Source organism: Megalobrama amblycephala, linkage group LG2, assembly GCF_018812025.1.
Source record: "Megalobrama amblycephala isolate DHTTF-2021 linkage group LG2, ASM1881202v1, whole genome shotgun sequence".
Classification (NCBI taxonomy): domain Eukaryota; kingdom Metazoa; phylum Chordata; class Actinopteri; order Cypriniformes; family Xenocyprididae; genus Megalobrama; species Megalobrama amblycephala.
Genome location: NC_063045.1, coordinates 44,731,024 through 44,758,976, shown reverse-complemented (window position 1 = coordinate 44,758,976; position 27,953 = coordinate 44,731,024). Strand labels below are relative to the sequence as shown.

The 27,953-nt window shown below is 36.7% G+C and overlaps 1 protein-coding gene across 3 annotated transcripts in view; it reads left to right on the top strand.

The window, feature by feature from the left end:
* The window catches only part of cadm2a (cell adhesion molecule 2a), a 269,868-nt gene that overhangs the window by 169,989 nt on the left and 71,926 nt on the right, over positions 1 to 27,953 (top strand). For all 3 annotated transcript variants that reach the window (XM_048178481.1, XM_048178473.1, XM_048178467.1), the window contains one exon: positions 10,502 to 10,651. In XM_048178481.1, the coding sequence (XP_048034438.1) occupies positions 10,534 to 10,651 (118 nt within the window). In that variant the 5' untranslated portion in view covers positions 10,502 to 10,533. The remainder of the gene's footprint in view (positions 1 to 10,501; positions 10,652 to 27,953) is intronic.

Here is a 27,953-nt window from a genome sequence, read left to right as displayed (position 1 = left end):
TCTGTGTTTAATTGCTTTGATTCACATGATGTGCACAGCCAGCTCATTAGACACTTTGCAATTAGTGCTGTGACTGGTTGAAGGTGATGTGTGTAATTTAATAAGTTAAATACTTTTTCTGTTCCCAGCTTAATATGCAGAAACAACTATAACAAAGCTATTTGTAGAATGGCTTACTCAAAAAGTGTGCACACTGTCTCTCTGTGGTAAACCATCCCAATAGAGCAACATTTTCTCAGCAAATGGTGTGAATTTGGGGCAAGACTATCTGGATGTACACCATGTAATTTTTTCTGTCCGTTGCAATTGTTGCTTGTCACATACGATCTGACCTCAGACAAACTGTGTAAATGGCAGTGCTTCTGGTTGTTGATTGGTTCTTCATTAGGGGGGCCAACATATGATAGGTCACACTACAGGACTGTGACCTACAATTTTCCCAGAAATTTAAGTTTAAGATTCGACAAAGGTAATTAATTGTTTGTAGGTGAGCATGATGCACTAAGCAGTCCTAGACTGTCTTACAAGGAAAGAAATCTCTCACAATCCCCAAAATTTGTTCATCCAGATTTACCTAACAGAAAGCCATACAGTTCGATAATCATGACAGGGAAAGGCACACTAACCAAAATGACAAAATAAACAGACATGAGGGCATTTTTAAGAGCAGTAATCTGGTTTAACTCTTGTCAGGGTGTTTTGAAGTCAGCTGGGCTGTACTATTAATTTCTAATCGACGTTTTTCATCCTCATCTGCTCAGTACCAAAGTGTCCCAAAGCTCTAATTAACTCCTCAAACATTATTCTCAGCCCTAGGGAAAGACTCTGAGTGCTGAATGAAAAGAATATCAAAGATTAGCACCTCCATTTTCACCAGTGCCCTTTCTGACGCCCATTGGGAGGAAGCAGTGAGACCCCACCCACAGTGATGAGAACTCAACACATTAATCTTACCTTAACTCATTGTGTAGGTAACTTACAGTGTAGCTGTAACCACAAAACTTTCCTAGAGGTGTGTTTTAGGCTTTTCCAAATGCTAATGAATTGATTTCTGGCTGTTTTGTCGCTGTAAAACACTGTCAGCGTATCTTAAAATGCAGAGGTTGAATTTTGGGTACATCGGTTTGGGATTGCATTGTCAGCACCTGGCAAGGCTTGCCAAATTGGCACCTGTTTATGCACTTCATGCTTGGCACACAGCAACCTGCGAACATACACTTGGCATCGTACTCGAATGGCTGTGCTTTTTTGGGCTTGCTCTGTCTGGTACACCTCAGACCTGAATTAGTCTTTTTTGATTTGGTCTGAAATCCTGGCTAATGATGAGGTTGAATCCAAGAGAAATATCTAGTTGAGATGGTAGATTAAACCAAACTGTCAGGCATCTGTCTTGACAGAGCTGGTCCACATATATGCCAGGATTTTTAATGCTCTATTTGTGTCATATCACACTGGAGGATACGTGCCAGGGTAAAATGCCCTAATTAGTTCTTTCTCCATCAGCAACTGTCCATATTAGAGTTATCCCACCTACGTACAGTGGTGCGATCACATTAGTAAAATTTCGTGGGCAAAAAAGGTCCATCATAGCGTAGAGATACACAGAAGTCGGCTTTCTGCTGATGAACGTGATTTTGCGTAACTTGAACATGAGCAAAATTTGCAAAAACTTTACAAAAACTTTTTCGCTCTTATGCAAAACTCCCAGTTGTGTGGATTCTTATAGAAATGATTTCAATGCAAAATTTTGCCAAGTAACCATAAATGTGACTGCACTTTTACTTTTATACAACAATTAGTCTTGCCCCTTGAACCTGATTGGTCAAGCAGCGTTCCAAGAGTGTTTGTAGAGTACAACAGTTAGGTTCTGGAAGTAAAAACGAGGGACAAGACTAATTATTGTATAAAAGCACATAAAAGTAAAAGCACAGTTTCACATTTACTGTTACTTGGCAAAATTTCGCATTGAAATCATTTCAATAGGAATCCACACAACCGGGAGTTTCACATAAGAGTAAAAATTTTGCTCTATAACTTAACCTGTAAGGACAGACCTTTTGAGCTACGAGGTTGTTAATTGAAGGTATCTGCTTTTGTTGAAGCCATCCGTTCACTTATTTTAAAAATAATCATGTTTAACAGCAGTATTTATGGTGAAAAACTACATTACCAATGATGCTATATAGAAAATTCCAGCAATTGTGGTCTTGGAGAGCAAATTGCGCCAAAGTTGCGTGATTTGGTTAAATATGTTTAAATGTGCAAAAACTGTTAAGATGGCTGATTTGTGCTGTAATATGTGGGCTGGCTGTCTTCTGTCAGCTTCGTCAGGGCTAAAGGTCAAGGGCATGACTACCTCCAGGCTGGCCTTGGCGTCTCACCGAGCAAGAGCATATTTGCTAAAGGTCATCTTGTTACAGTTCTCTGCTGAAAGGTTACAGAGATACGTGGAAGAGCCAAGACAGATCACTCATGCAACTGATTCATGTTTCACGTCATCGCAAATGTTGTGAGAGCCTCTAAACATTAGCAGAGTGAGGATGGGAAAAACAAAAAAACAGCTGCTAAATGTCAGTTGTGTGTCTTACATTATGTTTTATAATATGTCTTAAGGAAGTGAGGTGTTGTCTATTGTTTTAATAGATTTCATCTTTGTACTTGAAAAGTTTTCACATATTTAAAGGGCTAAGTAAAAAAAAAAAAAAAAGACAGGATTTTAATTTTAGGTGAACTATTCCTTTAAGATTTCACACAATTAATATGTTAATTGATATTAAGATCTTGGAAATATGTCGTATGTAAGTTCCTTTATGTCACATGAGACTTTTCTCTCTTTGTTTTCTACCTCTCAGTGGGAGAGTTATTGAGGACATTTAGGAGAGACTGGAGCTAATTTTATATTTTGCTTGTTGAGCTTAGAGAGAGGGAGGGACGTACACACAGGAAGGAGAAACAGAGGGGAAGAGGAGAACAGTAGACATACATACAGAGAGAGAGAGAGCTCAACCTGCATTAGACAGACCAGATCCCAGGAGAGATCTGTATCAATCAGATGCCACTGGCCACAGAGGAAGGCAGAAGGACTCACCTCATTGCTCTATTAAGTCGACATATGAGCATGCTGGTTTTGATCAAATCATCACAACACACAGTGTCTCAAGAGCAGTATCACCAAACAAAAAGAATGAACAGATAGATGTAGTTAAAAAAAAAAAAAAAATCTTTGAATAACCTTTTAGCCCACAGGGAAAAAAAACTGAGACCAATTTATTAAAGGGGTCATATAATGCCATTTTTGTACAAGGTAATATGATTTTTTTAGGGTCTAAATGAAAAGTTTGATTATATATACTTTAATTAAAAATTCTCATTAGTATTGTAAGAAAACACTCATTTTACCTGGTCAAAAACAGCTCTGTTTTCAGCAAGCCATTTCAATGCATGTGTCTTTAAATGATAATGAGCTTTGCTCACCCCGCCCCTCTGTTCTGTGGGGCGTTTTGACACAACACACGTGGAGTGTTGCCTTGACAACAGCTGAGGGTATATTTTGGAGAAAGAATGGCAGCGGGAGTCTCTGAGGACACATCTGTGCAACCGTATCAATTTGAACTGGAACAAGATGACGGCCCCAATGAAGTTTTTTTGACATTACTTCTTAATCAGTAACAGACACTGTTATAAACAAAACATCAACAAAAGTAAGCTTAGTGTAGTGTTACCACGTTAACTTTACCACCTGCGTACACAGTTTGTAATAACACAATAACCAAACACGTTGTTCATTATAAACATGGGATTATGAATTATATTGAGGACGTTGTACATAGAAAGCATGCCGTAATGTACCCTGAGTGTAAACTTTAGCCGCATTCATCGTGAAGCGTGCAAGCGATTTGCAAAGATTAATATAAAGGTTAATAAAACGTTACACTCACTACTTCTGGAGGTGCAGCAGGAACACAAATAGTTGGTACCGATCCTTTTTTCAGGAGCAGCTTCTTAGCAAAACCTGCTTTATACTGAGCCTTGTTTATAAAGCAGTCTGGTGAGAAATGATTCGCGCAAACATGAAAGCATTGACATTGATCGGGGGGGATATTCCCTTCGAAAACGAATTCTGCTCCAGCGTATCAACAATGGCGGACTATGACAGCTCGCTCGGGGCGGGTCTGTGTTGAAATGCTGCTGTCAATTAACAATCGTGGGAGGGGCGTCCGACCGTGTGACGTCACACGGTCAGATGGCTCGATTTGAGACAGCTGAAAACATATAAGGAGATTAAAAAAAAAACACTGGATTTTTATCTTTATAGAATGGTTGTGTACAGGCACTGCCAACACACATTTCAGTACAATCAACTTGTAAAAGTGCATGTACCATTATATGACCCCTGAATATGTTTAATATTAACATATTTGTAACCCATTTTACTTCTGCAGTGTGTATTGAGTGAAACTGAATATTTACAGTAAGATCAGGAATGTGATGAAGTTGATTCATGTACATCACATTTAAAATCTAATATTTTTAAATCTTAGGACCTTAATTAACTTTTTATTCCAAATAATGCCTAACAAAGAAGTTTAGAGGTAAAAAAAAATAAAGGCAAAACTTATCAGATTTCATAAATGTACTTCATAATAAGTCAATTACTTTAATTACAATAATAGTTCATTGTTCAAATTGTGTAGTTCACTACAGTGAGCAGAAGGAATGAAGCAAGCAAGCAGATGTACTTTTTAAATTAGATATCTGCTTAATTGTTTGGTTTGACCTTTCAGATACTTCCTGTATGAATTTATATGCTGAAGATTTTATTCTTTATTTCTTTAGACATTCATTCATTTTACTTCAAGTTTTGTATTGTGAGTTCCTCAGGGTTGAACTTTTCAACATTTTTAACTCTTCAGCTAAGTATGTTTTGGTGGAGTGAGTGACTCCATTTTGAAAACCTTCTTCCCTGTATGTTTTAAAGTATTATGTTTTCAGCTTCACTATTGACGATTGTGGTATTGTGGGTAGTTTCAGGTGTCTCTCAGCAGTTGTTTGTTATTCATAAGCGCTCTTAGCAGGAAATATGCAAAATAAGAGACATTTCTGAATAGCTGGAAGCAAACCTGTCCAAAACATAGCATATTTGCAGTGAAGAGCGAGTAGGATGGACTCTTTGGAACAACAGCATGAATTTTCCATTAAGGACTTGTCTAAGGAACCTGTCTAAGGCCTTCAATTTCAGTTTCTCCTAAAACTGCTACACACCGTTTATAACATTATAACTTCTTATAATAAATACTATAATTAAAGGTGCCCTAGAACTTCTTTTTAAAAGATGTAATATAAGTCTAAGGTGTCCCCTGAATGTGTCTGTGAAGATTCAGCTCAAAATACCCCATAGATTTTTTAAATTCATTTTTTTAACTGCCTATTTTGGGGCATCATTAACTATGCACCAATATATAGGTTGCGGCCCCTTTAATTCTCGTGCTCCCCCTCCCCCGGAGCTCGCGCTTGCCTTGAACAGTATAAACACAGTTTACACAGCTAATATAACACTCAAAATGGATCTTTACAAGATGTTCGTCATGCATGCTGCTTGCATACATCGGATCATGTAAGTATAGTATTTATTTGGATGTATTACATTTGATTCTGAATGAGTTTGAGGGTATGCTGCGTGGCTAAAGCTAACATTACACACTGTTAGAGAGATTTATAAAGAATGAAGTTGTGTTTATGAATTATACAGACTGCGAGTGTTTAAAAATGAAAATAGCGACGACTCTCTTGTCTCCGTGAATACAGTAATAAACGATGGTAACTTTAACCTCATTTAACAGTACATTAGCAACATGCTAACGAAACATTTAGAAAGACAATTCACAAATATCACTAAAAATATCATGTTATCAATGATCATGTCAGTTATTATTGCTCCATCTGCCATTTTTCGCTATTGTTCTTGCTTGCTTACCTAGTCTGTTGATTCAGCTGTGCACATCCAGACGTTCTGCCCTTGTGAAATGCATTGAACATGAGCTGGCATATGCAAATATTGGGGGCGTACACCCCGACTGTTACGTAACAGTCTGTGTTATGTTGAGATTCGCCTGTTCTGCAGAGGTCTTTTAAACAAATGAGATTTATATAAGAAGGAGGAAACAATGGAGTTTGAAACTCAGTGTATGTCTTTTCCATGTACTGAACTCTTGTTATTCAACTATGCCAATATAAATTCAATATTTAATTCTAGGGCACCTTTAATGCTATTTATTTATATATGTATTTTCATTCATAAATAAATTTTTATTTTATCTGTCTAGACTTCCCTTTGGCTAATAGCAGCTACACTGGAGATGATGCTGCCATGCATTCTTATTTTTTAATGATCATTACCAGGCTCCTAATTAGCAGTTTTCCTGAATGGTGACACCACAGTGACCATCTTTTGCATTGACATAGTTTTGGGCCCTCTTAGGATTTCCTAAGTTGACACGTTTCGTTAATCTTAATTGTTTGTCATCAACCATATGTGTAAAAATAGAACCAGATTTGCACCTACAGTTTTGGAGCAGTTTCCCATGACTGATTTCCCATGGATCTTGACCCTTTCTCCCGATTATAGAGAGAAGAGTGATGAGGGATGGGGATGAGAAAATGAGGCAGGAGAAGACGGCAGAGATCAAGAAAGCAGAGAGAGAGAACTAGAGACAGGGGCTGGCAGGCCATGCTTCATGCAAAATACAGATGAATAATGTATCCTGCCTACCTAGAGTAATACAGATCCATTTCTCTGTCTCTTTCTCCCCCCGCCTCTTATGCTGTGGATTGAAGGAGACCTTAATCAGGTAGTAAATGACCTACTCTACTGTCTCATATGACCCCTGAGCCAAGATGAACTATGGGGTCATGTTTTGTCTAGTTAGCACACTGCAACTATACCATCTGGATCCAGAATGGCCTTTCAAAATTAGCCATGTACATTATGACCTTTTTTTTTAATTATTATTATTTTTATTATTATTATGTGCCTTTTAACCAGTGCCTGATTCTTTTTCTTAAAAGCAAATATGGCAGATTGTGTACAAAATAGTGGTTTGTTATATATATATATATATATAGCTAAGGATGAAATATATGGGCCAATATTTGGCATTTTTTAAATATCAGCATGAGCTTTTCTGTTTGGTCGATAAGAGTCAGAACCTGGACTTTTATTTTGACAGTACTGAGAACACCAGCGCCTGACAGCAGAATTTTTTAATTTGAGTAATTATTTAAATGAATTTAATTGCATAAAGTGTTATGCATGTGTTATTTACAAAATTTTAAGGCCAATTGACCCTTCGCAAAGACCCACCCCCATTAGTTACTGTTGCTTTGTCCGACAAGCTGTGGCGCTGTCACACCACACGCAGTGAAAAATATATCGCGGAGCAAAGACAATACTGACAACAAGTCGACAAAAAAGACAAAGCAGGTTATTTATGATATTAAACAAATTCCCAGCTTTCAAACTGTGTAGTTTTTTAAGAAATTCAAAAAATAAAAACCGCTTTGTGGCTCTTTAATGTGTCGTGAAAGAGCGCTGTAGCGCCTCAGTTCAAGAGGCTCGTAAACCGATCATCTCTTCTTACTAGTTCATTTATAGCATCAAGTAAACATGAATGAACATGAGAAGAAATGTTGTTTCAAATGCGGAAAGACGTCAACACACCATTTTTCAAGTTTAACTCCACCTGCTTTGTCGGACAAAATGGCGGATTCGACGTTCTGATTGGTTAGATCGCTTGTCAATCAAACTCCCTGCGAAGGGTCAATTCACAATGCACTGACAGACAGTGACCGATTCTTTATTGGCATCAATGGTTTCATGGAGAACCTTTCACGTCCATGGAACTTTTCCATTGCACAAAAGGTTCTTTATAATGGAAAAATGTTCTTCAGATAATTAAAATAGTCTTTACACTAAAAAAAAAAAAAAAAAGTTTTAAAAAATACTTTTAAAAACTGTTAACAGAAAAAAGTTCTTTGGAGGAACCCAGAATGGTTTTTCGATTGCATTGCTACAAAAAACCCCGTTTGAAACCTTTATTTTTAAGAATACATCTTTGAAATAGTAAGATATCATATAATTTGGTTTTATATCAGCCACCCTGCTCTCTTGATGTCACCAGCCATGAAAAAAAAAAAAAAAAAAATCCATTTTGGTCAACCACTAGATCAAATATTGCGATTCTGTTTTACAAAACTCTCAAAATTAAATTTGAGTCCTTTTGAATTCAAGGGAGTCTGTTCATTTAGAGAATCCAGATGTCGCACTAAACCAGAACTGAATATGCAACTGAACTGTGTTTAGCTCCTGTGCAAATATTTGGCAAAAACCTGTACCTCATTTTTTTTCACATTTTATTATACATTAACATCAAGTTTGGTGCAAATCATTTGCATCAGTTGGAACATCAGCATTACAGTGCTAAGCTACAGCGTGATAGTAATAATCATGACTGTGGAATATGCAACTGTTTCTGTCTCACTAAAACAAGCGAGGAAATTAAATAAATCCCAAATCGACACCTCTTCAGTGTGTCTGTGTGTGTATGTAATGTGACCGCCAGAGGCACAGAAAAGAAATAAGCACCACAGCTGGCCAATGTGCTCTTCTGTCAGGGAGCCTGTGGAGAGGCCCTTAGCAGCTCTCTCTCCCTCTGTCTCTCACCCACTCTTTCTTGTCCTCCTGGTTCTCTTATGAAAGCTACACCATATCTGGACAGGCCCTCAAATCAGGCTAATTGTGACACGCTGCAATTAGCAGTGAACAGGAAAAAGATGCTAAATTTGCAGAGTTGAATCAAACTAGATACCCGTCGATCTCTATTTCTCTCATCAACCACCAATCTGTGCCCTAATCATGCGCTAAATCACATCTATTACATTTTAATCCATGACTTATGTGGCTGTTTGGTTGCTATTTTCATCACTTCCCATTCAGTTAGAACTTAAAAATGACTTCACACTCAAAACTTAACTGGTTAGGACACGCGTTTCTCTTCCATTGCACCATCGTCCTTCTCTTTTACCTATTACATCACATTCTGACATTTTTCATTTCTCCTGATGTCTCATTGTCTGGCAGCAGTGGTGCTGGAGATGTTGACCTCTGGTTTGTGAGAGTCATCACTTCTTCACTTTAAATAAATACAGATTATTCATCTATCATGTCCTTTCCAGGGTTGTCTATGTGTGTGTGTGTGTGTGTGTGTGTGTGTGTGTACAGTTTTTCATTGGCTCCCCTATGAGTCCCCTCCCTGCACAAGGTGATCTGTTATTGCCTGTCTAACCCTGGGGTGCCGTGATGGATGTCAGTTTGTGAATTATTTCTCACTGAGCTAAACCTTTATTCAGTCTTCTGCTCAGATCGTAGTGAGCAAGGGCTCACGAGTGACCCTTATCTGTTGTCTTTAGATGTCCTTTGTATGTGGGGGGTCTATTATAGAGACGGTTGATGTTTGGTTCTTTTGACTTGGGATATAGCAAAGAGCTAATCTGGACACTTTAACTGGCCCCCTACAACTATGAAAGCTTTGAAGGGCAATATTACACATTTTCAAGTGACATTCTTAAGGTGTGGTCACATTTTGGTGAAATTTTGCAGGCAAAACGTGTAGCAATGTATCAAACACAGCTCACACAGAAGTCACTTTCAAACTTTCAAATGTGTGTGATATATTTGATTTATTTGGTTTATTTATCAATCTAAAGGAATTAAAATATATATAAATTCACCTTGGTCTCCTGGAGCTAAGAATATCGGCAGTCTAAAACAAAAAATTTAGTTTTATTCTGATTTCTGATGAGTCCTCAATTCCTATAACACCTTAGGAAATAATTCCTACCACAAACGTTGCTTATTGTCATCTGATTGCCGTTAAAAATACACTTGAATGTTCATTCACAGACCGTGTGTTTCTGAAGGCAATAGTTTAGCAGTTAGCCTGTTCTCATCATCTCTTTCAGACTGTTTCAGATTATGATTTAGTGTTGAATGATGGAAGTAACTTTCATCGCCTTCTGTAATTCTCACTGATGTTTAGATGTAAATAGCTATCTTCCACTCTGCCATTCTGGGGCAGCTCTTCCACAAACCAAACCACATGATCTGGGCTTCAGGAAAACACATCTTAGCCAGAGGTTGTGCTGCAAATAATCATTATCTGTCACTTTGACTGACTGGGTTGTGTATTTTCCGTCATGGTCTATTTTTAACCATCAGTAAAACATTGTAATGCTTGGTAGTTTTTATGTCATTAATAATACAAGAACTTCTGTGGCAAGAGCTGTTTTACTCTTCCCAAGCACTGTGGTTTTGCGCGTTTTGGCTTTTTCTTCTTTATTCTTTCTATTCATACCTTCATGTTGAGCGCTCTTGCTAAAGTTTGAATGCTCCATATGTTGCTGTGGTTGTGACTGTCTCTCACCTAGTTTCGTCTGTCTTTTCCAGGAGCCCAAGGCCAGTTCCCTATTGTCCAGAACATGACTGTGACAGAAGGAGGGATAGCCAACTTGACCTGCCGTGTGGAACACAATGACAACACCTCCCTCCAGTGGTCAAACCCTGCACAACAGACACTCTTCTTTGGAGACAAGAAAGGTGAGTGAGTGATTGCCACTAAACTCACAGGGATTCATATCTTTGTCTTGGGTGTTATCAGGTGGACGAGGGACCTCAGCTGAATGAGTTTTTTAATGGAGGAACTTTAAGGGATTACGCTCTTTTACTACTGATCAGATTGCGATGACAGATTGCTGGCAGCACTAAGATCTTGTATAAACTGTGTGAATTCTGTTCCAAAACCTAGTCAGCACTGTTTTAAGCATTTTAAGGCAGCATAGGTGCACAAAGTGTGGTCTAAAATTCCTTTTGAAACAGCCTTTATTTCAGGAATGCACCTATGATGCCTTAAAATTATGCTATGTCCTAATATACTGTACCTTGTTTCGGTCTAATAAATCCAAGATAGCGTACAAGTTCAGAGAAAAGCTAACTCCAAGATGGCGGATGAAAAAATAAATCCAATATGGCGAGCAAACTCAGTAAAAACATAAATCCAACATGGTGGATAAACTCTGTAAAAAAGTAAATTAAAAAAATAAACGAATAACTCCAAGACGTTGGACAGTTTTATTGAAAAGTTAACTCCAAGAAGGCTCCAAGAACTGAGAGGAAAAATAAATCCAATATGGTGGACAATCTCAGGGAAAACAAAATCCAACATGGTGGGTAAGCTCAGAAACAGAAAATTAATAAATAAATGAATCCAAGATGTTGGAAAGGCTCTGGGGAAAAAAAAAAAAATCCAAAATGGTTGACAAGCTCAAACATAAATCCAACATGATAAATAAGTTCAGAAACAAAAATAAATGAGTAAAACCAAGATGGCAACAAAGCTCAGTGAAAATAAAATCAAAGATGATGAACGAAGCAAGAGAAATGCCAGTTATGATTGTAATTCATTCAATGCTGAAAAGTATTAATATAAATTGTGTAAAATAATGAAAAATGATTTCTGCTTATGAAGCTCTCCCTTCTTTTGAAATCTGTTTTGAATTGAATCCCATTCATTTGAGGAGCTCTATTTGTATTCTGTACAGATCTAGTGTTCCAAATCAGTCATTTATATGACAGTTAGGGTGTTGCCTTTGAAGGTGGCTGGGTTTGTAAGCAGTGAGGAAACTCACTAGGTTTTGGAAGAATGCTTCAGAATCCCATTTGTATGTACAAAGATTTACAACTGTATCTCATTGTCTGAGTTAAAGGGTGAATACATCATCTGGATTTTCTTCCACACCGGGCTGGATGTTGTAAAATGGCTTTGTGTTCACCTGTTGTATGATTGGTTGGCTATAAATTCTTGTAGAGAATCAATATTGGTCTCAGCAAAGCTTTATAAGACACACTTTTACCCGTAAACACCTTTAATCAAGAGCAGACGCAAAATCAACAACTAGACAATCTCCCAGACTCCCACACATACAATCATGAGAGCACATGAACGCACATACACGGGAAAGTGGGACAGCAGGTTGATTAATGTTGTGGAATACTAACAGATTACATTTGATAAATGAGGTATGGGAGGTGAGCCATTTAAAAGACTCTCCACTGCAGTGTTAAAGATATCTACTGTTCCCAGATCAGATCAATACGGAGCAGAAGCGTTATCACAGGCTCGGCAAATGCCCCGTTCATTATGTCAGCAGAGCTTTTCGTGTGGAAGTAATCATGGGACGTATTCGATACACCCGGCGGATTGGCTTTTATAATGATATTGTGGCGCTCCATATCTGAGAATTCCCCAGGTTGTTTGTACGGAGATAATAAATGTCCTTTGATTTATAAAAGATCCATGTGTCAAAGATAGCTTAGTGTTTTCTGGCCCACACAGACTCGGACGTGTATGGCCTGATCAAAGAATAAATGGAAGTAGAAAAACAATTAGCTTTTTAATGGCTGATTTATGTCTTCAGGTGGTGAATTTATGTTCAGAGGCAACTGACTTCCATCTCTACATGCAACCGCTTTATAACAGTCCGGAAAATTAAATCCCAATGAGTGATTTAAAGTTTCTCCCCAGTTTAGAATTAAAAAAAAAAAAAAAAAAAAAATGTGGCTTGTTATTTCTTTTCTTGGACAATTTTACATTAAGAAGATCACCCAGAGATGAAAATTGTCATCATTTAATCTGCCTTTTCTATTGTAGAACACACACTGATTACAGTTTGAAGTATTCAGAAGTTGCCACAGACAAGTAGTTTGTACCTCCACAATGAAAGTGCAAATTTTGTGCAATATAATCGCAACTAGGGCTGCATGAAATCAAATAAAACCAGAATCGCAAAAATGGACTAGTGCAATTATCAAATGGAAACGATTGCAATTTAATTGAGAGTGAAGCATGGCACTGTGTTCTTTTATTCAAGCAACTAAGTATTAGTATTATAATTTAATTTGTAGTATTCTAATCTAATTCTTATTGTAAAATAATATTATTAGTATTATTATTGTTATTTTGCTTAAATCTTGTATTTAAAAGATTAGTTCACTTTCAAATTAAAATGTCCTGATAATGTACTTATCCAAGATGTTTATGTCTTTCTTTCTTCAGTCGAAAAGAAATTAAGGTTTTTGAGGAGAACATTCCTGTATTTTTTCTCCATATAATGGACTTCAATGGACTCCAAACGGCCAATTACAGTTTCAGTGCAGCTTCAAAGTGTTCTACACGATCCCAAGCGAGGAATAAGGGTCTTGTCTAGCAAAAAGATTGGTCATTTTCTAAACAAAAATAAAATAAAATTATATACTTTTAACCATAAACACGTCTTGAACTAGCTCTCTTCTTCTCTATTAGAATTCTGGCAGTGTAGATGCTGCTAAATGTATTACTGCCCTCCACAGGTCAAAGTTTTATTATAACTAATTGTTATATAGATATAAAGTATAGTTTTTTAGAAAATGACAGATTGTTTCGCTACATAAGACCCTTATTCCTCATCTGGTATCATTTAAAGCCCTTTGAAGCTGCACTGAAACTGTAATTTTGACCTTCAACCATTTGGAGTCCATTGAATTCCACTATAAGGAGAATAATCCTGGAATGTTTTCATCAAAAACCGTAATTTCTTTTCGACTGACGAAAGAAAGACATAAACATCTTGGATGACATGAGGGTGAGTAAATTTTCAGGAAATTTTTATTTGAAAGTGAACTAATCCTTTAAGCAAAATAACATAATAATAATAATGATTATTATTATTATTATTATCCACACCTGCCTGTGTGTTTAAGCAGACATTTGAAGCTCATATTTTTTTTAAAACACATACATGAATTATTATTGTTTATTGTTTTTCTATGAACTTATGGTAGTACATTACCAGTGTAATTCCTATATCGAATATTAATGCGAAAATGACCATAGTGTGTCTGTCAAAGACTGACTGTGACCTAGGACTTTTATTTTGAAGGGACTGAGCATGGGTATATGTATAACAAACTCTTTCCACCATTACACATACATACAAACTCAATGCCGGCAAACTATACCATCCTTATGTAGTTGTATGTTTGTGCCTTAATTTTGGAGTTGTGACATCCCAGTTGTCATCCCAAGTTGTTAGTTTTGTTTTTGTCTGTTAAATATTGTTATTTGTTTAAATGTTTAATGTTCAGTAACGTATCCTGTTCCAATAATGTTACACAGAAAAGAATACCAAAATACTTTATACAATAGGTGTTTATTTCATTTTCTTTAGTTATCAAGTTAACTTCAATGCATTTCAAACAGCTAGACATACCTTCGGGTGCACCTCTCACTTGCCAAACCTGTCCACATGGGAAGTAGCCATTTTTAAGCTAACATTTGCTCATGGCAGATTTCTCCATCTGGTTCTGACCTCATAGGGGAGGGAGAGAACTGTGGATGTAAGTGTTTCCTTATATGTCTTGTCTTTATTGATTTGAGCAGTTTAAACTGTAATATATGCAAATGATGTATGTTGTAGAGGCGAACTATAATGAAGGAATTATGGTTTTATTTTGTCATCTGCTTATAACTTAAAAGTGTTCCCCGTAAAATGGTATGTTCCAAATATAGGAGGAGCCAAAGCTTTAAAAGGCAGCCATTTTAGGGGAATGGAAGATAGAGAGGTTGAATTGCACATGTATTTTGGGCCTGGACATTGGCATAGCCAAATTTACCTTTATTCATATATTATAAGTAAGTTTGATTTATCTTCTTTGTTTTTTTTTTGTGTGTTTTTTTTTTCTTTGTTGTTTTTTTTTTTTGACTATTGCTACTGTGCACAACTGGGAGAACTACTTGTTTGCACTTTTTGGATTAAAACCACTCTGAACTGTGCATTTTTGTCCCCTGCTGTTTTTTTTTTTACACCTCTGGCCGCTGGTACATCCTAACAGTGTCCATATTGTATTTATATTACTTTACAACTGTACTTAAACTATGTTATTCATCAAATGCAGTACATACTCTGATAGTATTTGGTCTATCTATGATGTAACTCGGATTAGATAATTAAAATTATTTTCTGAATTGATTGACATTAAGCCACAAATGCTGTTGATAGAGCTTAGCATATAATGAAGCTTTTCATTTAAAGTCCCCCTGTGGTGAAAAGCCAGGTTGTCCCTGTATATTTTTCTGTTGATATGAAAATCGGGTAGATTTAGCAATATATAGCGGGTATATGATGTATATTACGATGTTATGATGAATGCCATTCTCCACTGACGTTCTAAATTGTTCAAAGCATTTCTAAGGATACTGATACAGCTGTCTGACTCGCGAATGGGAACATGGTTTGTAACACGTTATTAGCTGTTTGATAGCGTAGTCATATTAATTACTGCTATGTAATAATTTATAAACAAAAATATACCATTGTACCTCAGTAAGTTGACTGAGTGGATCTCTGAGCTTGTGCAAGTGAGTGGAGGCGGGGCTAATTAGCATATCCATAGATCCACGTATACTAAATGAAGCAAGCGTGTAGAGTTACCTTCAGATTTTTTTTTTTTTCCCCCACAGGAAAATGTTTTTAAATATGTCATTTTGGTGATCAAAGATCAGTTTTAAGGAATACAATTATTGACTACATGGGGACTTAGGTGAAAGTTAGGTTTCAGGCTTGTGGGTGGAAATGATATAACAGGTTCTTTTGCACTTCCATGTTTTTTCATTAGCTGTTGTAATACCACACTGATTATTAACGCTTGAATATTTTGTGTCACAGATGATGACAGTGCATTCCTCGGCTCTGTAATTTAACTCCTCACCTTGGCCCAGCACTCATCCACACCTGCCTGTTTTTCTGCATCAGTCTATAGTTAATTTGTGCAGATATGCTCTCATGCTGTGCCAGCACAGCGTTTCCCACAATTACATTCTCCTGAAGCAGGCTGTGTGGGAGGAACTTTGTGATTGGCCGAGCAGCACCTGCGAGGACGTCCATGTGTGTTTTTATCCGTGCGGGAGAGGAGGGTTGTTTGGATATGCTGTGTTGACTGCAATAAGGTGTGTAGACTAAGCCACTCGACCGCGAGAATGTGCTTTTCATGCCAGAGCGAAGGCTTAATTATTAACCCTGTGAGCTTCAGATCCGACTGAAAAAGTTTCGCAGTGTAATAAGAAACACATCAAGAGCAGAGGAGAGGAGGCGATAACGGGGGGTTGTGAAATCCGCCTGCTAGGGATGGCGTCTGATTTGATTTAGAGCTTGGTGCAATTTAGCAGAACCAGGAGGAAATGTCTCTAGTTTGTGCCAGGAGCTGGTTGAATAGTTTATCCTTGCAAGCTGTCAGTCTATCTGATCTCAGTCCTGACAGAAAACATCAATCACTCAGGTACTCACAAATTTAATTGTCTGTTACGCCATATAGATCAAACCATTGGTCTATTGTGTTTCAGTTTTGGCTCTTCTTAGCAAAAAATGATTCTTAGGCCCGTTCATACCAAGTCAAAATATTTGGTGTGAAAATTAGGTGCAATAAACATTTTAATTTGAATGAACTGTTGTTAATGCGCTTGTTTTGAACAGGCATCACAAACATGCGTAAGCCGCCAATGCAAAGAGAGGTAGGGCTGCCCAATTTAGGGGAAAATCTAATTGCATTTTTCTGAATTGTGATTGCAATTTAAAAGGAAATTACAAAAAAAAATAAAAAATAATCAGGTTTGGGTGCTTATTTGTAAGGCTGCACAATTTGGCCAACATTTTGGAATTATATATAATTATGATTATAAAACAATAATAATAATAATTACAATAATATTAAATAAAGTGATATTATATATCTTTTTATTATATATATTCCACTGTAAAATATAGCAATTGAGTATTTAGGGTGAAAATCCTGTTTTTGAAGTGTGAAGTCAGGATGAGTTTGTTCCTCTACTCAAATGAGCAGTTTGTTGATTGCTACACTTGTCATGTTTTATGTACCAAGTTTTGAAGTCTGAATGGTGATTTAAGTGTTTCATGAGTGTTTTTTGACTCATGAGTGTTTATACAATGAGATATTGTCACAATTGTTTAGCTTAAGACAACAAGCACTTTTTGCTTTTGCTTGACAACAATGAACACTTCTTATAGAAAACCTGACTGAAGCACATTATATTGAGCAATATAAAATGGTGTAAACAAAGGGAACAATTTGCATAGAGCTGTTTTAAGTTGACACAATTTAAGACGTCTTTTAAGTCTTAATCTAAATAGGTAATTGTTACAATGATGGCAATTTGTAAGTCATGAATCATAAATAGTTTTTTATAATTTATTATAATATTTAATATAAATAATATAATAAATAAATAAATATTATCCTTGTCCAAAAATTCTGTCAGCCTGTAGCCCTTTTTTCTCCCAGCCTCTTTTTATCTCCCAGCAGTCCTGTCCCTCCCTCATGTCACTCCGTGATAGGTGTGTGTGGAGTGCTGCATTGTGCTGCTCTTTACAGGTTTTGGATACTTTTGCAGCCTCAAGGAAAGTGAAAATGAGGGAAGGGAGATAGGGAGATTTCAGACATTTTGTGCATGGCCAAAGGGGGTTTGTGGGAAATATTTACAGCTGCTATTTTTTTTTATCATCTGCCAGTAAAGGCCCATAGAGTCCATGCACAGGTGCAGATGTGCGTTCTCAACAAATGGCACTGAGGCTAATCACTGTGGTGCCTCAATTATGCCTTTGTTCTGTACATGTGAGGTTATACGCCGTCCCACACCTTTCTCTGACTCGAGAGTGATGTTGGAGGACAAGGTGCCCTTGAGATAGGGACATAATTACTAGAGTAAAGAGTGTGTAGCTGTAGAGCACAGGTCTTCACTTCCTCCTCATCTTTCTTCAATCCCACGGTGCTGATTTTTGCCACATTCTCAAACAGACAGAACACTGAGAAAATGAGCAGGATAATTCCTCTCGGCATCTACAGGCGCTCCATTATTCTCCCACTGCCAGTTTACATTATTATTCCTTGCATCTCTTTCTTTGTGTTTCTGCTCCATTTTTTAATTGCTTTGTTTATGTACATGACTCTTGGTTTGTAACTGGATGTGTTTGTGATATAAGACACCTCCAAATGAGCTGTCTGGTACAGGACTGCAGGCCTTGTTGGAAAAAAAAATAAAAAATAAACAGGACATACCTGTTTAAAGTGCCTATCTATGATGGAAACATGGTTAACCAGCTCAACCAAGCATCTATTAGCTTAGCCAAGGAGGTCTAGCTGCTACAACTAGGTAGACCAAGAGCTTATACCAGGTTTTTAGCCTGGGGTCTAGCTATATATGTGACGATCAGGGTGGGGCCAAGAGCCGTGGGAGCAGAATGAGGCCAGTAGAGTGACGGCCAATGTGCGACACCTGTGAATCTCAATGGTCGCAAGTCCCATGGAGGAGCTCCGGAAGGACAAAAGAAGCAGTGATTACAGTGAAGGATGAGAGAGGACCAGGCATGGGAAATTTATGTTGTTGTTTTGTTTATGTGGCAGTCCCAGGCCTGTCGCCAAGGGGGGAACAACATGCAGTGGTGGGGCACAAGATGACACAACGTGCCCCCTAATCATATGGTCATTCAGCAAACTTACTATTGACAGCAAAATCCATATTGCTGTGGACTTTAAACAACACATTATCTTCAGAAATTAGGCGGAGTGGCTGGGCGAGGCTTATCTTCCCCTTGCCATGGACTTGAGACTAGTGTGAAATTTTCTCACTCAAACCACTGCCTACTGCTGCTGCTTTTGATTGCTTTTAGATGGAAAAGCTGCACATAAACTACTGTTCTAGGGTTTTCACTGTAATATTAGTATATCGGTGAAATATTTGGCAAAGGATCCAGTGCATATCTGTGTTTGCGCTCTGAAGAACGGCAAGGCTTACAACGTGTTTTTGTAGTGTTGAGCAATGTAGCCAATCACAAACATACCACAAACATACAATGTAGCCAATCACAAACACTGATGATTTCTTGAACGCAATAACCAATCAGTGCTGTTTAAGTTAGCACTGAACAAAATCTCTGGTGTTTTGCACGCTGGCAAATATTCCCTCATTATAACAAACAATTATGTAAAGAAGAGATTCATTGTGCAGTCAGTTTCATTTGTTGTTTCAGAACTTCTTGAGATTGTGATGAAATAAGATGAGTACGATTTTTTTTTTTTTTTTGCGATTATAAAGGGAGCGCCCTTTGTGCACTTTCTGTCATGGCAAAACCTGTGTACGTAATCTGTTCAAATTAACAGTGGTTTGTGAACGTGGATGCTTTATTAACAAATAATTTATCAGCAGTGTTTATGTTGGGATATGTAGGTTGCACAGTGGCAAGAAACTTGAAACTATTTCAAGGAAATCTATTTAAATGTGTTTTTAAATGAGAAGCGCCTCTCCTTAGACTTTCCGTGGAGTTGGTTCACCTTCCGCCTATGATCAGAAAATTCATATTTAACGCACAATTACGGAACATGAAACATAATTAGGCTATTTTTATAAACGACTAGTATCACTTGGAGACCTGCAGCCTATTAACTATTTTAATGGGGAGTACACTCAAAGTCTTTGTTACACATCAATATGCTACAGATGTAGTCTACATACTTTTATTGCTATTTGGCATCGTTTTTGTTAATGTGTTGTTCGAGGAATTGAATGCTTTTGTGCCTTGTGTTTGTGAAGTATATAGGCATAATGCAAAAGGGTTTTGTTTTTGGTGTAATTTGGTCTAATTATAAATCTTGTGTTTTGCTGTTAATATAGAACTTTGTCTATTTCAATAATAATAAATATGGGATGTTATTGTTTTGGTGAAGGTCTGTTTCTCAAATCATAAAAATGTGTGCCCCCCTATGAAAATGAAATGCCCCCCCATGCTGTATGTTCTGTTGAACATCGTTACATTGGTGCTATATATATATATATATATATATATATATATATATATATATATATATATATATATAGAGAGAGAGAGAGAGATATATATATATATATATATATATATATATATATATATATATATATATATATATATATATATATATGAGAGAGAGAGAGAGATATGTATATATAGTTTTTTATATATATATATATAGTATATATATTATATATATATATATATATATATATATATATATATATATATATATATATATATATATATATATATATATATAGAGAGAGAGAGAGAGAGAGAGATATGTATATATAGTTTTTATATATATATATATATATATATATATATATATAGAGAGAGAGAGAGAGAGAGATATAGATATGTATATATAGTTTATATATATATATATATATATATATATATATATATATATATATATATATATATATATATATATATACACACACATATTTGAGGGATTTTTTTGTATAGCTTTTATTCAACAAGTATGATTACACAATGAATTCTCAGACAAAAAACTTCAAACATGTCATTTGTTGTTAGCATTAGTGTAACTAGCGTAGCATTATTGGCTTCAGGCTGTTGCTGTTCTGTTTCGGTGGTGTGTGGCATTGATACACAGCTGAATCTCAATACATCTTTTATTGCTTTCTTTCTGACTGGCTGTCTTTTTCTCCCGACTTCTCTTTCTTTTCTTTTCTCCCTCGCCCTCTCTTTTACATTCTCTTTTATCCATCTTTCAGACCTATGAATAAAATTAGCTTCTCACGCTACAAAATTTCTTCAATGTTCATTCCACAGCGAGAGACCTAAAGAGAAAGTGTGATGGAGAAGAAGCGTGCCATCTTTCTATTCATCTATCTATCTGGCCCTTCCTGGCCTTGTCGGGCGTTAACACTGTGTGTAATGGTGCATCATCAGCCAAATCCCTCTCCATTTAAAAAGACAATTTTATGGCTCTACAGCATCTGTTTATTACAAATATGGGTTTATTATGAGCCGAGACCTCATTTATTTCCAGCCTGACTCATGTCGATGCATCGCCCCATTCTTACTCTTTCTCTCGCTCACTTTTCCCTGCACTTATTCACCCTGAAATTGATTGACTGTTTAATTCGACATTTAGCAGCTCACAGAGAGTTTAGCTATCTCTATAGTTCTCTCAAGGGCTCCAGCAGTTTTCCGCTGCTCAATATTTCTGCTCGCTGAAAGTGCGTCAATACCCACAATTCCTCCCGCTCTCTTCACCTTTGAGCTCGCACAGTCTGACCACTCTCAAATTACACCTTAACGGGATTTGTGTGCTCACCAGACCAACAAATTATCTCATTTAGAATAAGTGTTATGGCATATTACACAGAAATAATGCATAGAATACTCATTAACCATGTGCGAATATGTGTCCATGCACTAAATGTGGACCTCATCCTGCCTTGTCTTTTTCATCAATATGAAAATGCACAATTGTATGTAAAAGTCATACTTTACACTGATGACTCACCTCGCCTGACCTGTCAAGTTGTTTCAGTAGGTGAATGTGATTGGCACGCTGGTGAAGGAGTAACTTCTCTCCATGTTGGTGCGTTTGAGGTGTTTGTTTTAGTTATTCTTCACAGTTGGACACACAGATCGATGGGAGAAAAGTGGCTCCCTGAGTTCACGGTGGGATGAACTGGTTCAGAGTAATGGCAAATGCAACACGGTGATTGCCACAAGCATTTAGCATCAACTTGTGGTTTGTTGAAAGGGTAATGTTGCTTTGATTTTTGTTTATGTATGTGTCATTTGAAAAGACTTTGCAATGAAAATAAATAGTAACAGTCTAAGCTTAAGCGATCGTATCCTTTATAAACATTTTTATTTTACTTAGAGACAGTTCACAAAAAGAAGTCATTATTTACTCTGCCGCATGTCAGTCAAAACCTGTGTGACTTTTTCTTCTGCGGAATGTAAAAGATATTATGACAACAACTCTGAAACCGATTTTGGGTGAACTATCCCCATTTTGGGTGAAATTCTCTCATGAAGTTGATTTTTAGTACAGTAAAATAGAAATATTGTGAATGTCATGGGCTACGTTTAATAGACTCCAAAGAATGGTGAGTGACGCAGAATTAACTATAAATACACTTTAACACAAAGAACAATATCATACACATCCCATCGTAATTGTTAACACAAAGAACTGAGGACGACTGAAGGCTTAAATATACTGAGAAAGGTAATCAGCAGAACAGGGAACAGGTGTGGACTAATTGGGAACCATGGCATCTAATGGAAGACTAGGGCTGCGTTCAGCCCCGACAAAACGTTGCAAAACGTTTTTTAAACGGAAACGGAGGTGCGTTGAACACCCTGTTCTGATGACGCAGGAGCTGCAACTATGGCAGCTGAGAAGGCCATTCTTTGTGTTCTTTTTGAAGAATTTTCGGAGCCTGATGAAGTCGGTATAAATACATGTTTAATACTGCAAAATACGCTCAATATTACAGTCACTGCCCTTACCGTCCAGAATAAATAACATCCCAATCGAGTGAAGGGATCTGTGGAAACTTCTGATTATTGTGATACACTTGCCTTGCAATTCAGCATGAAAAGACAAACATTTCAGGTGAAGGATAATCCATTTTTTTACCTCCGAGACTGTGTTGATCTATATTATTTTTATTGTGAGTATTAGGCGTATCATTATTGCTGATCACTGTTGTGCTATGATATTGTAATAGTTACCATTATATAATCAGAGGAGTATAGAAAAGTTTATTAAAGTGTCACTTCACAATACAACAGCAAAATATATAAGTATAGTATTTTTATGTTTCATTAATACCCATTGTGCAAGCTGTCTCTTTAATACCTCATGGTTTATATACATCTTGCCGCTGATTGGGCTGACATTTCTGACATACCCACCAAACAAGAGAAAACGTATCTCAAACCTGTTGCACACCGTTGCACACCATTTCCAGGAAACATGTCGTTCAATCCGGATAACGTAGCAGAACGTTGCACACCGGTTTAAACTTGAACGTGCCCTAGAACTAAGGCAAAACAAAGACAATGAAAACCATGACTAAAACAATACAGAGAAACAGAACATAACTTTGACAGTGAAAAAAATACAATTTAAAATAATTCTATTTGAATGTATTTAAAAATGTAATTTATTCTTGTGATGCCAAAGCTGAATTTTTACCGTGATGCTTTTTTTCAGGATTCTTTGATGAATAGAAAGTTCAAAAGAACAGCCTTTGTTTGAAATAGAAATATTTTGTAACATTATAAATGTCTTTACTGTTACTTAATTCCTCCTTACTGAATAAAATCTAAAATTATCCTGTAGGTTACACTGTAAACCCAAATAAAGTTGGGCTAACTCAAAAAAATTTGAGGTAATCAGTTACATCTTTTTTTTTTTGAGTTATGATGGTCCCAAGTAAGCAGAACTATCAAGTTTTGAGTTTGTAGTACTCATGCATGCTTATTGCTCCTAACTTGAAGTACTGAGTTAGCTAACTCATACATTTTGATAGCAATTAACATAAAATATTTAGTTAATTAACTTTTTTATTTTGAGTGCTTGCAAATGAAATTAGTTATTTACTTCACTGTAAACCCTAAGAAAATACAGAAAATGTCAACCTGCTAATTTGCTAACATGTAAACAATAGCATGGTAGAGCACTTACTGAATGAGTACAACAACTTAAAACATGTAACTTACCTGCTCTCAAACCAAGCCACATGCGCTATACTTGTCACCATGATGGTAACTCTCCAAAAACCCACATTAACAGAAACTCTTCTAAATTAGCATAACATTAATAACATTAATCGTTAATAACATTAATCACTACTAAATATCCCTTACCATTAATCTTGTGCAAAAAAACATTATATAACACATAATTTTAGCATTTACTCTCCCTTTCGAGTGCCATGGGCAAAGCATGCTGGAAAGTAGAAATCCCAGACCAGTTTCAGTTAAACTTAAGTTAGTATAAATTAAATGTTTAGTTCATACAACTCAAAACAATGAAACAGTTCAGTTTACTTGAATTGTGTCAATGCTATGAACTCAAAAGAAAAAGAAAGTTCTAAATACTCATAGCAGATAATTTAACTGAACTAATTTGTTCAATTTAAGTTTGTCCTACTCAAACCAATTGAGTATTTTGAGCATTAGGGTTTACAGTGTATATCTGCTAAAGGATGTAAGACAGTGGTTCTCAAACTTTTTACACCAAGTACCACCTCAGAAAATATTTCTCTCTCCAAGTACCACCATAATGACCAACATTTAAATACATTAGCGTAGTAGGCCCAACTATTCAGCTAAAGTTCAAAAACGAGGCAGTTTATTCCAAATAAGTATATTTATTTTTGTTAAACACTGTAAATGCACAGTTTGAACATCAACACTGTACTTACAGGTGCTGGTCATATAATTAGAATATCATGAAAAAGTTCATTTTTTTTATTGTAAATTATTTTTAAAAATAAAACTTTCATTTATACTAGATTCTCTACATGTAAAGTAAAACATTTCAAAAGTTTTTTTTTTTTTTTTTTTTTTTTTTTTTTGTTGATTAGAGCGTACAGCTAATGAAAGTCCAAAATCCAGTATCTCAAAATATTAGAATATTTACATTTGAGTTTCATTAAATGACCATCCCATCCCAGTATAAATTCCGGGTATCTCTTGTTCTTTGAAAACACACTAATGGGAAAGACTGCTGACTTGGCAATGGTCCAGGAGACAATCATTGACACCCTCCACAAAGAGAGTAAGTTACAGATGGTCATTACTGAATGGGGTGGCTGTTTACAGAGTGATGTATCAAAGCATATTGAATGCAAAGTTGACTAGAAGGAAGAAATTGGGTAGGCAAAGGTGCACAAGCAACAGGGATGACCACAAGCTTGAGAATACTGTCAAGTAAAGCCGATTCAAACACTTGGGAGAGCTTCACAATGAGTCAAATGAAGGCGGAGTCAGCGCATCAAGAGTCACCACACTCAGACATCTTCAGGAAAAGGACTACCAAGCCACTTCTGAAACAGAAACAACGTCAGAAGCATCTTACCTGGGCTAAGGAGAAAAAGAACTGGACAGTGAACAGTGGTCGAAAGTCCTCTTTTCAGATAAAAGTAAATTTTGCATTTCATGTTGAAATCATGGTCCCAGAGTCTGAAGGAAGACTGGAGAGGCACAGAATCCAAGCTGCTTGAAGTCTAGTGGGAAGTTTCTGAAGTCAGTAATGATTTGGGGGGGCGTGACGTCTGCTGGTGTTGGTCCATTGTGTTTTATCAAGTGCAAAGTCAATGCAGCCATCTTCCAGGAGATTTTGGAGCACTTTATGCTTCCATCTGCTGACAAGCTTTATGGAGATGCTGATTTCCTTTTCCAGCAGGACTTTAGCACCTGCCCACAGTGCAAAAACCACTTCCAAGTGGTTTGCTGACCATGATATTACTGTGTTTTATTGGCCAGCCAACATGCCTGACCCCTGAATCTATGGGATATTTTCAAGAGAAAGATGAGAAACAGTCGATCCAACAATATACAGATGATCTGAAGGGTCAATAGTGCCTCAGCAGTGCCACAGGCTGATCACTTCCATGCCACACTTCAACGATGCTGTAATTTGTGCTAGGAGCAAGTCATTTGCTGTAATATGTGCTGCCGACCAAGTATTGAGTGCACAAATGAACATACTTTAAAGAACTTGAACTTTTCTATTTTGAAAATCCATTTTTTGATTGATCTTAGGAAATATTCTAATATTTTGAGATACTGGATTTTGGACTTTCATGAGCTTTATGCTGTAATCATCAAAATTTAAAAAAAAAAAAAAACTTTTGAAATATTTTACTTTACATGTAGGGAATCTAGAATATATGAAAGTTTCATTTTTAAAAAAAATTACAATAAAAAAATGAACTTTTTCACGATATTCTAATTATATGACCAGCACCTGTACATACATGTATTTGTGTGATTGAAAAGTGCGCAGTCTTGCAACCCACCAGTTGAGAAACATTGACGTAAGCTAATGTTCGCTGTTCACTGTTGTTCTGCTGAAGCTCATTCGGCACCTGTATCATTTCCACGTGCATTTGACTTGCGCTTGGCGCTGAGGCGATGTTGAAGTGCACATCTGAAAAGTCTCCCGTTTTTTTGTGGTCTTAAAGAGACGGTTCTGCGTTTAAATAAACGCAATTCTTGTCAACAAAAAAAGTAGACAGAAACAGCGGTTGTGAGCGGGATGACCAAAGGGGTTGCCAAGCTTAGGCCAAGGGTGGCCACGGCCACCCCTGGCCACACCCTGGCTCCGCCCACCTGTGCTCGGTTCACTTTTGTCCTCTTCAGTTCACTTTTGTCCTCTTCAGTTCTTGTGCTTGACACTTTCTCCTCCCGATCCACACTTCTCTTACCAGATTGAAGCCACGATAGCAATTTCGTTGAACTTTTCATAATTTATCCACCTCTTCCCATCACAGCCAATTCATATATCACTGATGTAGGATAAGGTCCCTGTAAGAAATTAAAGTTCAGATACTTTATTTTGGTGTATGAATGTTCCTTGTTGCAAAGTACACAATATGACCTCGGAGAGTGAGTTTGAGAAAAGTTACATCTCAAACGAGGAGCATAAAGCCCTTGCGTCTTCTCTTCCAGGAAGCTAAGGTGCTTGAAAATGATTGAGGGGAACGTCTTGTTACACAGGCCTGAGTTACAGGTATCTTATTAGAGAAGCGACCCGTCAGCTCACAGTATCGGGCAGAGAAAGAGAGAGAGAGAAATATTTGGAATTCGTTATTTTCTTACAGTGTGTGCCAAACTGTCACAAACTGTTCCTCAGGAGCATGGGCCTAAACTAGCATGCACCTTGCTTAAAAATTCTCTTCCCTCTTCAGACAACATTCACACTTCCTGTCTACCTATTAAGTCATCATCATCCAGTGCTGCACATTGGTATTGTCAGTTATGAAGTAAAAGGGGAAGGAGGGGAGTGAAGAGTTTGCGGCATGTTTGTTTTTAACCAACGCAGCAACAGCTGCCATATGAATTGTACTTCCTGTTGTATTAAACTGACTGCCATTTATAAATCCAGTAGTGTGAATTGCAAAACTACTGTTTTTCAAAACCGACCAATCAACTAACTTATGGCCCTAGTTTCAAAATTCTGGACTATTTTAACATGGCTCACTATTTTAACCCTTGTGAAAAAGAAGTAGAAAAAAGTATTTATGGAAATAACATATTTCAAAATATTATAGGCTTACTTAGGTGTGAACTGAATGTAATGTTTGAATTGCATGTTAATTAAATGAAAAAGAATCATAGTTTAATTTTACATTAAATTTAGTTTTACTTAAGAGTGCTTTTTGATTCATTTAAATAGGACTTGGGTATATATTTTATGTGTAATTTCACAATTACTTCTATTGTCTTTGAAATATGCAGAATGTACTGACCAGTGTTGCCAAGTTCACCGTTTTCCCACAGAATTGGGCTACTTTAACACTGTTGCCGCTGGTTGTTTTTCATGTCCACGGGTTGAAGCAACCCCAAATAACATGATATTTACCCCCCAGAACGTGCTTTTTTACCCCCTGAAACACAACTGGGCTAATTTTGGGCTGGTTTTCAGTAGTAATTGGGCGGGTTTTGTTGTGAAAACATTTATAATATATTTACGTTAAATGTAATATCAAATAACAAGTAAAACTTTCAATTTGACATTTATTACAAAGTATACTTTTTAAAAGTGTACTTAAGTGTGTTAAAAACCAGTCATGAAAGTGTACTGTCCTTAAGTAAACTTAAGTTGCCTTTTATGATATATTATATTATCTGCAAGTACAGTTTTTTTTTTTTTTTTTTAAATATACTTTTATTTGAATCCCACTAAAAGTGCACACTTCTGTCAGGACCACTATTGTCAAATATGATTGATA